This window comes from Mus caroli, chromosome 2, assembly GCF_900094665.2.
Source record: "Mus caroli chromosome 2, CAROLI_EIJ_v1.1, whole genome shotgun sequence".
NCBI lineage: Eukaryota > Metazoa > Chordata > Mammalia > Rodentia > Muridae > Mus > Mus caroli.
The window spans coordinates 120,310,429-120,326,859 of record NC_034571.1 but is presented as its reverse complement, the minus strand read 5'-3'; the positions used below and the strand labels follow the sequence as shown (position 1 = coordinate 120,326,859).

The 16,431-nt window shown below is 50.5% G+C and overlaps 1 protein-coding gene across 3 annotated transcripts in view; it reads left to right on the top strand.

The window, feature by feature from the left end:
* Kcnip3 (potassium voltage-gated channel interacting protein 3) overlaps nt 1-16,431 on the top strand; it is a 67,691-nt gene that overhangs the window by 27,247 nt on the left and 24,013 nt on the right. The window contains exon 1 of one of the 3 annotated variants that reach the window (XM_021182142.1): nt 11,864-12,355. The exons of the other annotated variants lie outside the window; for them this stretch is intronic. Coding sequence (XP_021037801.1) covers nt 12,253-12,355 — 103 coding nt within the window. The 5' untranslated portion in view covers nt 11,864-12,252. Of the gene's footprint in view, nt 1-11,863; nt 12,356-16,431 lie in introns of those variants that run through there. 3 annotated transcript variants of the gene reach the window in all.

The following is a 16,431-nucleotide window of genomic DNA, read 5'->3' as shown; positions in this document are numbered from 1 at the left end:
AAGAAGAAGAAGAAGAAGAAGAAGAAGAAGAAGAAGAAGAAGAAGAAGAAGAAGAAGAAGAAGAAGAAGAAGAAGAAGAAAGTAGAAGAAGAAGAAACAAAGAATTTAAGATCCTGGTGTGATACCCGACATCTGTAGTCTCAATACGTAGGAGTCTGAGACAGAAAAATCAGCAACCAGTTCAGGGTCAGGACGAGCTACACGGCAGGTTCAAAGTCAACCTGTGCTATGTAGCAAGAGCCTGTCTCAAGGCAGCAAAAGCAACAGATACTCATAAAGAATTCAAAGGCTAGGGCTGGAGAAGTGGCTCCATGCTTAAGAGCACTGGCTGCTCTGGCAGAGGACCTGGGTTCGGTTCCCAGCATCCACCAGGCAGCTCACAGCTGTCTGTACATTTAGTTCCAGAGAATCTGCTGCCCTTTTCTGGCTTCCACAGTCACCAGGCACACATGTGGCACACATACACACATTCAAGTAAGCACCCATAAAATAAAAATAAATCTTTAAAATTAAATAAATAGAATTCTAAGGTCATGGAGGAAAGCCAGTTTAACCTTTGCCTAAAAGAAAATGACTGAGGGAACTCAGAAAAAACAGGAGAGTGTTTCATTGACCTGTCCGTAAGAAAGGTGTGTGTGTGTGTGTGTGTGTGTGTGTGTGTGTGTGTGTGTACTAGTTTACATGTGTACTTGTATGTGCAGGTTGGCAAGTACTATTCACACAAGTGTATGAAGGTCAGTGTTATCTTTCTCAATTACTTTCCAAAGAAGGTAGATTTTATAGATGAGGCCACAGACAAACAGAAACTGAAATTTCTCCAGCTCCTGCAGGAACATAGGCTATGGCTGAAGGATGCCAGATTCTGAGACAACCCAGAACCTGGTTGTTTCCATGGGGTCACTCTGAGGCATGCAGCATGCCCCCTAAAAACACACATTGGTGGGGCAATGTTTCACATTATAGCACAGAATGGCCTCAAACTGGAGGCCATCATTATCTCAGCCTGATGGGTGGTGGGATTACAAACATGACCCTTTCCTGGCTACAGACATTGTTTAAATGTCCCAGTGAAGTGAGTCTGAGGAACCGATTTGGTCAAGAAGTAGAGAGACTTCTGCTCCTTCTGGTCCCCCCTGTACTGCGGTGTGACCTGATAGTCCAGGCTAGAGCTTGCTTGTTCCATCTGGCCTATGAAAGCCAAGTGGCAGTGAGTGACAGCAGATGCTACATCTCTGGTCACACTGCCACTAGAGTGACCGTTAAAAAGAAAAAAAGAAATACCTAGACCATATGAATGCTCCATGGCTTTGGGATAATGCCAACTGGACCTCTGTGTGAGGCTCCTGGCTTTTGTCTTTCTCTTCCTTTGTCATCTACAGTAGAGACCTCTGTCCCCAGCCTGTCCCTGCTCACTGTGTCCCTGTCCCATGCACCTGGCATCCCCTTTATGCCAACCCTGAACCTCAACCCTGAACATGAAATCTTCCAGCTCCCTCCATGAACCTCCTCTAGCCCCCTGTTTGGGATAACAGCTTCTTCTACCTTCTCTGTCACAAGCAAATCATTTCCAGTTATGACTAATTAATGGCCAGTCTCCTCTGGAGCAGAATCATTTCCCTGGGGCCAGGGCTGGATCTGCCATCTTTAGTGCTGTATCTGGTAGACACGGGGAGAAAGTCCAGCAACTATCTGTTAAACGAATACCTGCGTGTGCTAAGGTAAGATCCTGGAATCGTATGTCTTACTAGATGGAGAGAATTTAAAACCACCTCCCCTCTAGATTTCACGAAGTGTCTCCTCTCTACTTCCCTAATGGCCTTGTAAGTCCCACTGGCAGCTCCCCTACCCTCTGAGGAAAGGTGGGGAGAGGGATGCTGAGTATTTTTGAGGCACATCTCTGAGTGTGATCATCCAAACCTGACGCTTCTGGAGACAGCTTAAGGCAAGTCCTAGAATGTGTGTGAATAGGGCCATGACTGCTACCTGATATTTTGTATATGAGTTCCAAGGACTACATCTGGGACATACAAACATTAGGCAAGCAAACTGGATCTGTCACCACTACCACTTTTGTCTAACTTCCACACTGCCTTGGGCTCAGAGAGCTTAGGACACTGGAGCTGGAGGCTCCTCAGCTCACTGAGGACCAGGAATGAGGACCACACCTAAGGCTTGCTCACCCCTAGTGCATTCTCTGACATCTCCATGTATAAGAGCCTGAGGTTTTGTTTGCTGCCTCCAGCTGATGCAGGACATCTGTACTTAGGCATTGAGCTGTCAGAGGACACCACAGGGGTGGAGATGCTGGCAACAAGCATCCCGGATGGAAATTCCCCGAGACACCCCTGGGCCCTCAGCTTTAGTTCCAACAACCAAATGCTTATCTCCTGGACATCTTCACAGATCAGCACAAGGCTGGGACTTGAGAGCACTTTGTGTCAATGTCATCATCCTGAAGATTGATGGCAATGTGTGACTAGGAGGAATGCCAGAGGCAACAAGCTACCTCTGAGCCAGCCAGTGAAGCTTCCTCGGCATCTTCTGTGCTCAGGGCTCTGGCCTGGATTGATGGAGGTTAGAACAACACTGTACTGGTTAACACTAGCCTGATGCTCTACAGAACTCTGGGGCAGGCAGGGATGCATTCTGAAAGGATTAAGGAGTGAGTGCTTCCCCAACACTGAAGACAATGAGCACTGCAGCCTACGTCACCCTGGTTCTGATCTCCCTTCTGATCATTACCATGTCCTATAACCAGCAAAGAGATGGGAAAGCCAACTTCACTCAAGAAACAGAAATTTACCCAAAGAGACTCACAGACCAACATGGTGAGCATTGTACAAACGGGTTTGAAGTAAAGTTGGTGAGAAAGCCAGGGTGGTTGGTCTGACCCTGTCATGTTGGAGCTGCTTATCTGTCCTATATGATATGCTCTTCACGTGAAAGATAATGGGAAAGTTCATTACCACAGGGACCAGGGGACAGCTGATTTCATGTCCCTCCTCCTATCACCTGTTTAGAAATGTTTGGCTCTCATGAGGGATAGATGGAGGCTGGCTTCATCTTACTGGGGATGGAGGCAGGTAAAGCCATCCTCTGTCCAAGGGACAGTCAAACAGGACACTGGCTGCTTTTGTTTCCTCTCTGTTGCTGTGATAAAAACAAAAACAAACAAACAAAAAAACAAAGACCACTGTGACTATAATCAACTTTGGAGGAAAGGGTTTACTTCATCTTACACTTCCAGGTCACAGGTCATCATTAAGGGAAGTCAGGGCAGGAATTTGAAACAGAAACCATGGAAAAAATACTGATAACTGGCTTTGCTCACTAGCTTATTCTTATGACTCTTTTCTGTTTTGTTTTGTTTTGTTTTGTTTTGTTTTGTTTTGTTTTGTTTTGTTGTTTTGTTTTGTTTCTTGTCTTTGACTTTTTTCTTGGCTGTCCTGGAACTCACTCTGTAGATCAGGCTGACCTTGAACTCACAGAGATGTGCCTGCCTCTGCCTCCTGAGTTCTGGGATTAAAAACGGGCATCACCATCACCCAGATGTAGCTTTCTTATACAGCTATCTGCCTAGGGAATGCCACCACCCACAGAGGGCTGGGTTCTCATACATCAATTAACCATCAAGGAAATCCCCCAACTGGATTACCTTCTCAGGCTATGTCAAGTTAATACTTAATAGATAATGTTAACTAGGATACAGGACTATGAGAGAACTCTCCTTTAAACGACAGCAATGGCACTAGAACCACAATGATATTTGGGAATATGCCTACATAGCCAAGTCACTCAGACTTCTCAGGCCTTCCAAATCCTTCTTAGCCATAAGAATCAAAGAAACCAGAATCACTTAAGAAACACTCATCTCTTACTTCCTGAGGCAAAATAAAAATAAAATACAATTCTAAAAATGAAGATGGCTTTAGAAAAGAGTTTCCTCATGAATTAAGAGGGTTTCCCCCACTTAATATACAGACCAATTGCCAGCTTGTCCCTGGGGACATGCAACATTATCTTGCGACCTGGCAAGTTCTTCATATGACAAGGTGTGTACATTGTTGACAAAGGAAGATAAGCCCGTGTCTCCTGTCCCTGTGAGTGTTCCTATTCCTATCTCACTCCTCACTTACCATTTCTTCTTCCTAATCTTGAGGAAATGCTGAAGGATGAAGACCTGACTCCAGCTGCTTCACAGAGAATAGAGACTGTTGGCCCTGTCTATCCCTGGAATAGAAATCCTCAGACAGGGCATCGGGGGCACACGCCTTTAATCCCAGCACTGGGGAGGCAGAGACAGGCAGATGTCTAAGTTCGAGGTCAGCCTGGTCTACAGAGTGAGTTCCAGGACAGCCAGGGCTGTACAGAGAAACCCTGTCTCTATGTTGGTGGCTCATGCCTTTAATCCCAGTCACGGCTACAGAAAGGAACCAGGTCTTGACCCCTCCTCTCCCCCCACCAACAAAACAAAACAAAAACAAAAACAGAAAAAAGAAAGCCTTGGGCATATGATGGAACCAGGACAGGACTAGTGTTCTGCCCCTCCTCCTGTTTCTCTTCTGTTTTGATAAAGCGCTTCTCATAGCTGAGGCTGACCTTAGACTCCTGATCCTTCTGTCTGCCTCTCCTGAGCAATAGGATTGCAGGCATGTGCCACCGTGCTTGGCACTGTTCTCATCTGGAAGACACTCTAAGTTAGCCATTTACTTTTCCTTCCTTGAGCATTTTCAAAACTGTTAGTATTGCACTCTGGTTTCTCTTACTTGCTGTGCCTAATTGTGGTTCTTCTTCTTTCTCCTGATTGGGATTCGTTCAGCTCATTCAATCCATTTGATATCTTTGAACCATTTCTGAAATTTTTTTCAAATTCTGTTAGTATTTTTTCTAGGTTTTTGTTTTGTTTTGCTTTTGTTCTTTTCTCCTGTGACTCCAACTATTCATTTCTTAGGCTTTGCTTTTTTAAAAAAAAAATCTCATATTCATTTCTACTTTTCTTCCATTCAGTTTAGTCCACTTACATTTAATATAATCCCTCAGGAGGCTGGACTTACAACTGACATCATTTTGTCTCATGCCTTTTGTGTTCTTCTCTTACTTTTTTACTGCCATGTCTTGTGTTTATACTCTCTTATTTCTTGATATCTTTTTTTTTTATAATTCTTGGTTAAGTAGTGATCTAAACATGTGTCCAGCTATGTCATCTCCTGCTCCAGGTGATGTTTTCTGGGTTCTTTTCAGGGTTTTGAATCTCAGCATTTTGCACAATGTGCTCAGAGATAGTGAAACGATCTAGTCAGCTTTCTATTATTACAACAAAGCACTTGTGGTGACTCAGTTAGGGAAAAGGTTTGGTTGACTCATAGTTTTGTAGATTTGAGTCCAAGGTCTCTAGGCCCTGTCATTTTGGGTTTGTGGTGGCACTATGTGTCATGGCCAGAACCTATGGCAGAGGAGGCCTCAGGAGAGCCAAGGAGGAAGAGTGTGTATCACAATCCAAATGTGGACATCCCCCAGTGACCTAATTTCCTTCTACTAAGCCCGACTTTCTAACGATTCTACTACTTGGTATGTGGGGGTGGGGTGTTAGAAGGCACTAGGGATTGAGAACCCAGGGTCTCTCGCACATGCTAGGCAAGTGCTCTACCATTGGACTATATCCCCAGCTCTCTGCCACTTAGCAGAGCCATGAGCTGGGGAGCCAGTCTTCGCCACACGAGCCTCTAGGGGTCCCTCACAATAACAGAGATAGAGACAGACCAGAGTTTGTCCTTCAGAGCTCCAATTTGATCTGATTAAAGACATACTGATCAGCTATTTTGAAGCCCTTTTCTGCTTAGCTCCAACATCCTGGTCAAACGTGGGTTCTGAGTAGACATTATGATCAGCTACCTTTCCATCCTCACCACTAGAGATCTTCCGTTACATGCTGGGTATCATGATTTGTTAAGAGGCCTGGTATTAAGTTACTCCTCTATAAAGACTGAAGAGGGCTTTTTGGGGGGTGGGGTTCTGGTAAGAGAGTTTGCTGGGCATAGTGCTTGCTGTGGAAGCATGATGAGCTACGTTTGGATCTCCAGCATCCACATGAGAGCTGACAATCACCCCATCACCGTGGAGACAGACAGGTGGATCCCAGAGGCTTTCTGGGCAGCCAGCCTAACTGAAATTGTCAACTCCATGTTTAGTGAGATGCCCTGTTTCAAAAACCACTGCGGAGAGCATTAGATGAAGACACCTAACATCTAGCTCTCATAGATTCACTTCACACAGACATGCACACACACACACAGTGAATGTTGGGCTGGGAGTTTAACTCAATTGTAAAAGTATATGCATAATATGTATAAAGCCCTCTATTCAATCACAACCACTGCATAGATGAGGCATGCTGACACGTGCCTATCATCCCAGAGTTTGGGAGATAGAGGCAGGAAGATCGGAAGTTCAAGGCTAACCTGAGCTCCATGAGATCTTGTCTCAATTTTTAGAAAATTAAAGGAAAAAAAGAAAAAATGTTGAGTTTTGTTTTTAGAGCTGTCAGATTCAGGGCCTGTTGGGCTTTGAGGTTGCAAATGCTCAAGCCAGACCCAGGCTAGAGCTGCCTACTGACCCAGCTGTAGAACTCTCAGCCACTTCTCTAGCACATGTCTGCCTGCATGTCTTCATACTCTCTACAATAACTAAACCTCTGAGCTGTAAGCTAACCCTAGTTAAATGTCTCCTTATCAGAGTCGCCACGGTCATGGTGTCTCTTCACAGCAATAGACTCCCTAACAAAGACAGGCATAACTTTGCCCAGTGAAGCCCCGCCTCCTAAATGTTCCATTGCTTCCCAATAGCACACAGACAAGCAATCGTAGTTTAGCACATGAGCCTTTCAGGAGACATTTGCTATCCATCCCATGACTCTGTGGCTCCCTCCTTCCCTGGATCCCAACCCCTCAAACCACTCTGATCTATTTCCTCCATCTGTGAACACCAGCACGAGGTAGTTTTGAGCACAATCATTTAGGGCAGTATACTGAGTCAAATGATGAAATGAATGCCATGTTCTTTTCATGTACTCCCTTCTCACAAGGATAACTGTGCCCACTGCTGTTCCAGTGCCCTTAGCTGCAGTGTGGAGTCTGTGTAGGCCTGAGGGGGCCTTCAGTCCTGAGCTAAGGCTGCTGCCAGACCCTCCGTTGCTTAGGTTCTCCTTCTCCATGTTCAAGAGGGTTGAGGTACCAAGGAATGGTGGAAAATATAGATTTAGGGCTGGCATCATGTCTCAGTCGGTAAAGGTGCTTGCTGCCAAGACTTTAATCACCCGAGTTCAGTCCCACATGGTGGAAAGAGAGAACCAACTCTTGACAATTGTCCTCTGTCCTCCACATATATGTTATGGCATGTACACACACACATACACACACACACACACACACACACACACACACACGCAAACACTGTATTGGCTTTTCTACCTGAACACTCAAATGAGCATCGCTGGTGCAGCTGCCCTGTGCAGCTGTCAGTTGAGATCCTTTCTTCCTTGTGACTCTGTCTTCCCTTCCCCTGGACTTCATTCTGACTGAGCTGCATGCCTGAGGCCCTTCTTCAACTTGTGTGTGTTCCATCTAAGAGAACAGAAGGGAGGGTCACCTACTGACCTGCGCTGGGTCACCTTCCTTGTCAACAGGGCCGGACTGGGAATTACATGGGAGACACACACACTGGGAATTACATGGGTGCCTGTGTTTCCAGAGATTTAACTGAGGGGAGAGTTAAATGCCACCCTGAGTGTGGGCGGCAGCATCCTAAGCACTGAAGGCCTTGACTAAATAAAAAAGAGGGGTCATCTCTTTGAGCCCTAGACCTCCAGTTCTGTATTCTCGCTTGCCCCCTTTTTTGAGAGTCTGGCCTCCATAACTAGTAAGTAACGTATTAATTAGGATTATCTTAGTTACAAGTAACAGCATCCCAACTCAAGTTGTTGGCTTAAGCAATAACTGGTGGAAGCCGGGCATGGTGGCGCATGCCTTTAATCTCAGCACTCGGGATGCAGAGGCAGGTGGATTTCTGAGTTCGAGGCTAGCCTGGTCTACAAAGTGAGTTCCAGGACAGCCAGGGCTATACAGAGAAACCCTGTCTCAAAAAAAAAAAAAAAAAAAAAAAAAAAAAAAAGCAATAACTGGTGGGATTACTGGCTCATATAACTGAGTTTGAAAGTGCTATCAGGTACAGCTGGATCCAGGTACACAACAGCCACCATTTCTTTTCTCTTTCCTCTTATCTCCCCAGGGGACAGCATTCTCAGGCTCCTTGTTGCCACCTCGGGGTGCCCAGTGACACCATAAGTCTCCTGTAGGGCTCTTGTGGTTCAGGTCCCATCTGACATCCAACCTGAGCTGCCCACTGTAGAAGGCAGCACAGAGGCGAGCAGAGGAGTCAGGCCACAGACCAGTTCCATTCAGATCTCCAAAGCCACCGTCCTGTGGCTTCAGAAGCAAAGAGCTTGGAAAATGGCAAATGCAATCCTGGTGCAGTTACCAAGTCTGAATGGGGATGGTGAGCAGGCAAACATGGCCTTTGTTGAGGCATAGTCACAGTCAGAGGGTCAAATGTAAAAAGGACAGAATCCCATGGCCATTTTGAGATGGTGGCTTTAGTGGCTGAGTGGAACAGTGTGGCTGGGAGGGTTTGGGGATCTAGGTTGGGAGTCCAGGAGTGAGGGAAGGGGTGTGGCTGAGCTGCTGGGTAGAGCAGAGAGCGATGGAGGCATGGTACCAGAGCACAGAGGTAGGTGGGAAGAGGATGGCATAGGGAGGAAGACTGGGAGTGGCACAGCCTAGTGGGGATGGAGAGCTCAGCTTTGGGTGTGACACACCCAGGACATCATGTGTGAGGTACCTTTTGCTTGCGGGACTCCACTCCCGGGTAGCTTAGTTCCCGTGAAGCATAAGAACAACTCATTGAACAATGCCTGTTCTGCCCAACAGAATGATCTAGAGCTAACGGAGCCCTGTTCCCCGGAGAGCAGGGACCAGTCTGTTGCTGAGCTGTTCCCAGGGAATGGGTCCTGAGATGGCCCGGGTCCAGACCTGCAAGAGTCAGAATTTTTGGAGTCTGGGCTAGCTTGGTGTCTGGAGCAGGAAATAGCGTGTCATGTCAGTCAAACTTCCAGCCTTGAAAAACTAACAGCAGGATCTGTGTAAGAAATAAGAGACAGAGACATAGGAGGTGGAGACACGCCAGACAGGAAGCATAGGGAGTTCAGGGAGGGCCACCAAGCAGGGCTGGTGTCATCTTGGTAGGCTTCTTGAAGACAGCATCAAAGAAGCAGCTTCAATATTCCAGGCCAAGAGGACACTATGACCTCAAGTGCAACCTCTTTGAATTCCAGCCAGCTTCGTCTGTCTGATAACTCTCTAAACCAGACCAGCCTTTCAGACACCCCTGACTGAGTACCCTACACATCCTGAGGCCTTCAAGTGAGCTCCGCCCCGCGACTTCTTTAGGAAGCACGGGCTTCTCCCTCTCTGTGGCCCTCTCATCTTCACCTACAGAGATTCCCCGCCTCATACCCTCCCCGTACCTTTCCTTTCCCCAAAGGCTATGCAAGCGCCGCCACTTCCCAACATGTGACCGCAGGCGTGGGAGCATGAGAGGGATAAACGCTAGCCAAAGCAGACAGCCCCTGGGGGCGTGGCCCGCCAGAGGGCGTGGCCTGACTTTTGCTAGCTAAGAGAAGCCGCTTGAGCGCTGAGTCTAGGGTAGAAGGATGTGAGAGAACCGTCACCTAGCGTCAGTGGACCTCGGTTACACCCGAAGCTGACAGGGCCCAACTCGGAGCGACCTGGAGAGTCCACTTCCATCCATTAGGCCTGCAGCCCAGGCTGTTCATACTGCGCTCTCGAGCCTCGGATCCACTTAGGCGTCGTTAATATTTTACGCCGCACAGCCAGGGGATCGATGACTTGCTTATAGCTCAGTGCTTATGAGCAGCCACTGACGCTTACACTGGCATCTGAAGATGCTCAGGAGCACAAGGGAAATTGAGGCAGGGAGGCAGCGGTGGGTGGCAGGATCAGGAGGCTCCAAGGGACAGCTTGCTTCCCATGTACCCTGGATTTTCTGCCTCACCTGATACATCTGTCTTCCTGCGGAGGCCATTCAGGTGCCACCCGTAGTCTCATTGGATCTTCTATGAGCCTCCAGAGAGGCTAGTCACCATCCCCATTTTATAGGGAAACTGAGGCTTATAGAGGTTATGACTCTAGGGATGTCTATCAGGCCTTTGACTCCATATGGAAACTGAGGCATGGGCTGGGTGTTTCTTGGTTCTTAAGTGTGTAATTTATAGAGCGCAGGAGACCTTTGACCTTCTGGCCTTTTAAAAAACATTTTAGCGAGTCGAGTTCTCCAGCAGAGCTGTCTGGCGATTTCCGCCTCTCTGCCTACCTTTCTGGCCTTGATCAATGGAGACTACAGCCCCATTAACCTGAACTAAAAGCCGTTCGCTTACAGCTCCTTAAATTTCTTGCCCAAACTCTGGCTTTTAATTAAGCCGGTTAAATTAGTAAGGTTGTGTGGCTCTCAACAGTGAAGTGCCGGTCCAGAATGTACCGGCTGGCGTTGCCACCAGTGCCCCCCCCCCGAGTAATTCACACACCCCCGGGCCTCAGTTTCCTTGTCTATAAAACGGAAGATGAGGAATGCCCGCTGTAGGAACTTTTTAAATATATCCAACAGCATGGCCCAGGTATGTGCGCTCGGCGCAGCTGGGTGGGCACAGGGGCTTTCTGCTAGGGTTTACATCCCCACCTGAAGACTAGACTAAACACTGTGCGCCTAGGACTAAACACTGTGTTGGTGCTCTTTGAATAAATAGGCGAGTAGTTTGTAAACTAAAGGAAAGCTGAGGTTGTTCGGACTGGGGTGGGAACAACACCCTTAGGCGTGAAGCAGATCTCAATTTCCCCTTCTGCTAAAACAGCAAGAAGGGGTTGGGATTGGCGGCGGCAGCATTTCCCACCTGGTCCCTCTGGGGGTGGCGAGGACTCCTGAGGCGTGCTGCGCACACGGGGGATGGGGGGTGGGGGTGGGGGTGGGACAGCAGAGAGTCAACACTGTGCCCAGCACGAGAAGGCGCTTCGCAGCCTGGAGCATCTCGACTCCGCCCTGCCACTCCCCACCTTCCCCTCCCTCCTTCTTTCCGCTATTTCCTTGGCCCTACCCAGTGCCCTAAGGGAAGAAATACACCCACAAACTAATTAGCACAGCTCTCAGCAATTGCTTATATCTTCCCGACATCCAGAAAGGCATATCGGCTCTCTATGAAAAAAGCTGAATGTCCGAGACTCGACCAAAGTCATACAGCAGTCAGAATCTGAACTCAGTTCAGTAGGCTCCAGTGCCAAAGCCAGAGCTTCCTCCTAAAGCCTCGGGAGCGCAAGCAAGTTTCCAGAACTGGCGAACTCTGGACACCAACTTCTCCGTCTTCAAAGATGTGTGGATCAGGATCAAGTTGAATCTCAAGCTGTGGGCTGAGTTGCAGGAAACATCCAGGAGACTCAGGGTTTCCCGGATCCTCCGCACCCCTCCCACTGACTCTCTTGCAGAGAGTTTGGCCACTGCGCCCCTCCTCCTGAGCACCCGGCTCCCTCCAGCGGGTGGGGAAACCGCAGACCGCGCGGCCTCCCCGAGGCTGGCAGGGGAGCCGTGGCGACCAGCCAGGTTCAGTCTGGAGCTGGACCGTATAGGGCGGGGCCTCGTCCCTCCCGCCTCTTCCTGGGCTGGCAAGGAGGGGCCGCAAGGGACGAGTCCCAGAGTGGTCGCTGCGCCTAGGCCAATGAGCGCGCGGGGAGCCGCGATGGAGCCTGGGGCGGCCAGGAGCGCCCGGGACCCCCCGCCTGTGTGGCCCCGAGCCCTCGGGGCAGGACAGGGGGCGGCAAAGTCGTGGTGCCCCGTGCGGGGAATGGGGGCGCTGCTGGCTCACACTGATCCCAGGAGCAGCGCCCCACGCTGCAGCCGCCGCCGCGCCTCGAAGTTTGGTGGCTAATTTGGAAAGTTGAGCCACGGCTCCAGCATCACGACCGGTTCTGCTCACTGCCGCCTTCTCCACGGGGTCCCGGCCCCACCAACACCCGTAGCCCCGCCTGCCCGGGGCATGTGAGCCGCCGCCCCTGAGGCCGGGCGGGAGGCTCCGGCCCCGGCGCCTCCAGGCAGCGCACGGCGGAGGGGTGCGCCCCGGTCCCAGTCGCGCTCGCCATGGGGATTCAGGGTATGGAGCTGTGCGCCATGGCCGTGGTGGTGCTGCTGTTCATTGCCGTCCTCAAGCAGTTCGGCATCTTGGAACCCATGTCCATGGAAGGTAACATGTGGCCGCCCGCCCCTCTGTGGCTCTTCCCGGGGAAGCCAGGGGTCGGTAGAAGGATAGCTGCCTCGGCTCAGACGCCGCCCCCTCCTGGCTGGGGAGGACTGGGTCTTGGATTTAGAGGGCAGAGAGAGCTCGGGCTGAACCGACCAAACCGGACTGCAGCGTTGGCGTAGATGGGAGGGATGCGCAGGGTGACATCTTGAGCGAGCATTCCTAGCTGACCTAGGCTTGAGAGTCCGAACTGCTTTTGGCTTGGGCCACCCGGGAGAGGCAGGTGGCCCATGGTGTAAGGGCTAGGAAAGACCCAGGATTCAATGTACCAGTAAAAAAAAAAATGGTTTGAGACCTTTGCCAGTGGTGAAACTGTCCCTTTCGCCCTCCATCTGGTGTCCAGTTCCCTGTCTCCACGCAGAGCTCCTGTCCCTAAGATCAGTAACCAAATCCGCAGCCACATTTCTGTCCTAATAAAATATTAACAGAGAAAACAGACTACTCTTAAATCAGTCCTGACCATCTCTTTGAGACCCCTGACAAATATCCTCCGACATGAATGCCAACTGCAGGACTCTACCACTTCTGGGGAGGTTAGGAGGAGGGACCGTCTCTGGACAAATAGTTGAGCTAAGAGAAGGGAACACCAGATATATAACTTCTCCAGCTGTGCCAGAGGTTCAGGCGTAGTCCTGCTCCTCAAAACTGAGAGAAGGGGGCTGGCTTCAGGTCACCTAGGTGCCCTGACTGCTTTACGAGAGGATGAGTATCCTGCTGGTTCGGCACTCTCACGACCTTGCCAGGCCCCGGTTCTTCGGCATGGAACCCAGAGGCTGGGGGAGGGAGGTTGCTCCTGTCTCTGAGCTGCCTGGCATCCTCTTGGACACCGGAAGGGGTCCCAACCCCGCAAAGGGCTGATGAGGGCGGAAAAGGGCAGTCCAGGATGCAAGGCATAGCCCTGCTCTGTTCCTGAGGGGCAGAGCTGGGCCTTTCCTATAAACTTATCACCACATGGGCCCCACAGAAGCCATGGGCTCCCTCATTCCTCTTTTCTAAATCTGCAAATGAGGACCAGAGAGAAAAAGTTGCTGAAACCACCACCACCTTGGGCACTTAGGCTCTAGTGGGCAGGAGAGTTGCCCAAACTTGCCTGGCTGGCGATAGACTCTGGCACTGAGTTTGGTGGGGACCAATGTGAAGGTGCTTGGGGTTGCAGCATGAGTGGAGAGGGGTTTGCATGCCTCCAGAAGACTTCCTGTACCTGTCACCTTCTGCCATCTCCTTTGGAAGCCTGGAGAGTATGTAGTGTGATGGCCAGGAAGCCATGACCATTCCATTGCAAATCCCTGCTTCCCAGGCCTTCTTGGACCTTCATCCCTGCCCATGCCCAGAAACACCAGTCAGCCTCGTTTCCCTAACACTGCAAAGGTCACTTCTACTGAGGTGTGGGGCAATCTGAAATTTGACTTAGTGAGTTCTCAGGAGAGCTGTCTTTACAAGGTGGACAGTATTCCTAAGACAGTGTATGGTGTGTTTGACCTGCTAGCCAGCCCCCTTCAAGCTCAGAACACCCCACTTTTCTATCCCACATGCATCTTTGGGAGTTCTGGAGTCTTGATGCAGGTGAGGGAACACACGGCCTGAGCCAATGAGGGCTGGGAGGGGATCGTGTCATCCTTACAAACTGTAAAGCCCCTTAACTGTGCCAAGACTCTACTGCACCATCTGTAAATGGGCCTAATGACTTAACTCCTGCTCCCTGCCATCCCCCCAGGTCCATGTCAGGTTTCCATGGTCAGTTCCCTGTTTGATCAGTATTATGCTATCACCACCAGCAAGGGGGTGGTTACTAGTAAGAACAGAAGTGATTCAGGGTTTAACACATTTCTTCGGTGGAGACAGCTTTCCCCTCTCTGCTGCTTGGGTCAGAACGGGGGAGTTGTAAGTTCTAGATGTTCTGTGTTGATGGGGAGTGGTGCCAGCTGAGAGCCTGAAGCACCTAGTGGCCAGCGGCATCTAAGGGAGCATCCGATGTGCTGTGAAGAGCCCGAGGCCAGCCATCTGACTGGGTAGGAGCTGTTCTGCATGCTGCTGGGGTGAAAGGTGCCAGGTCCGTGGCTGGGACACATGTGCTCATGTGCAATGGGCCATAGCTCTTCACTTCTCTGAGCCTCTGTGGTTTTCATCTGTAAGAAACCAGAATTACAAGTCCTTCGGGACTGGTAGGAACTGAAGAGCCTGGAGCTTTTCAGAAGGTCATGAAGGGCACTCTATTTGGGCCCTGAGACCAGGACCCAGCACAGGCTGGGCTGAGGGGCTAGAATTTGTGTAAGTGGTGTCTGGCATGTGGGTTCTGGACCTGGCGAGTCCATAAAAGCCCTGGAGTTAAGCAGCATCTCCGGGTTGGTAGCTTTCCCTGGCTGGCTGACATTCAGTTCTACAGGGAGTCCCAAGTCTCTCTCTGAGAGTCTTCCCTGAGCCTTGCTTGAGGCACTGGTAGAGGGTGTCCCAGTTGCTGCATCTCTGGTGTCTTTGAGGTACTGCTGAGGCACGTCTTGGCCTCCCCCACACAGAAGCCTCAACTCCCATACACCTGGGCTTCCTCACAGATCCACACTCACATAAGGCTGCTTCCTGAGTTCTTTTATCATTTTTAAAACTCTTTTCTCCTCGGCACCAACAGTGTGGGGGCGTGGCTATGTGCTACCCACTAGAGTCCCTGGAACCAGACAGCTGCTTCGTGAGGACTTGTTGACTCCATGAGGGAATCTCCCAACACGGAGAGAAAACCGGGGCCTTCTTTCAGCCTCCAGCCCCTGCCGCCCACCGAGCCTGAGGCTGGATTCTAGGAGAGACACTGATCCATCTGGGTCGTGAAGGGGCTTCTAAGTGCAAGGGTGGGGTCTGCTGCTGAGTGTGCAGAGGCTGGGAGATGGTGTGTGTTCAGTGTCAGTGGGGGTGCGTGTGACTGGATAGGGAGCAAGGAACATGATGTAGGGGGGCTGCCAGGTTATTGGGGCACTGGTTGGTATTTTGGAGAAAAAGTGTTAAATAAGGTCTCACTAGGTGGCCCAAACTGGCCCCAAATTTGTGATCTTCCTCTTCCTGCCTCCCCACCCCATTCTGGGATTGTAGATGTCTTATCCACTATGCCTGGATGGGACATTGGTTCTCAAAGGGACTGAGGGGGCTCTTAAAAGCACGCTTAGTATGTCCACCCCAGGCATTCAATGCCTGAGGTCACTAGGCACATTCCCCTCTAGGAACACTGCCTTTTGTTCTTAGAGAGGTCTGGAATCTCTGTGTGGAGCTCCAACATTGGACTCTCAGAGGCAGGCAAGGTTAACCTCAGAGGCACAAGACCTTCAAGGATAAACAGTCATGGTTTCTCAGTGTGTCCCACGTCAGTGGCAGGAACATCCCCCAGCGTTGTTAGACATGAACATCCAGTCAGGCCTAGTCAGTCAGACTTATAAACCCAGCTTCAGGTGAGGCAAAGTTTGGTTGGAGCATCAGTGACTCCCTAGGTTATAGTCGGATGGAAGCCAGACCGGGCAACTTGATGAGACCCTGTCTCAAAATAAAAAGTTAAAAACAGACTGAGGATATAGCTCAGTAGGAGAGCATTTTGACCACTGTATGTGGGGCCACGGGGTCAGAACCAGGTCCTACTGGAGGCATTTGCAGCCATCCTGGAGGGATGCAGCAAGTGGGTAGGCTCTGAGTCCAAGGAAGAACAGCTAGAGCTTGCTATGAGAGATGGTAAAGGGGTAGAAAGGAGGTCTGCCACTGGGGCATGGTGGGGGAGGGCTGCCACTGGGGCATAGTGGGGGAGGGCTGCCACTGGGGCATGGTGGGGGAGGGCTGCCACTGGGGCATGGAGAAGGAGGGCTGCCATTGGGGCATGGAGGGGAAGGGTTGCCACTGGGGCATGGAGGAGGAGGGCTGCCACTCGGGCATGGAGGGGAGAGCTGCCACTGGGGTATGGTGGGGAGAGGGCTGCCACTGGGGCAATGGAGGAGGAGGGCTGCCACTGGGGCATGGTGGGGGAGGGCTGCCACTGGAGCATGGTGGGGGAG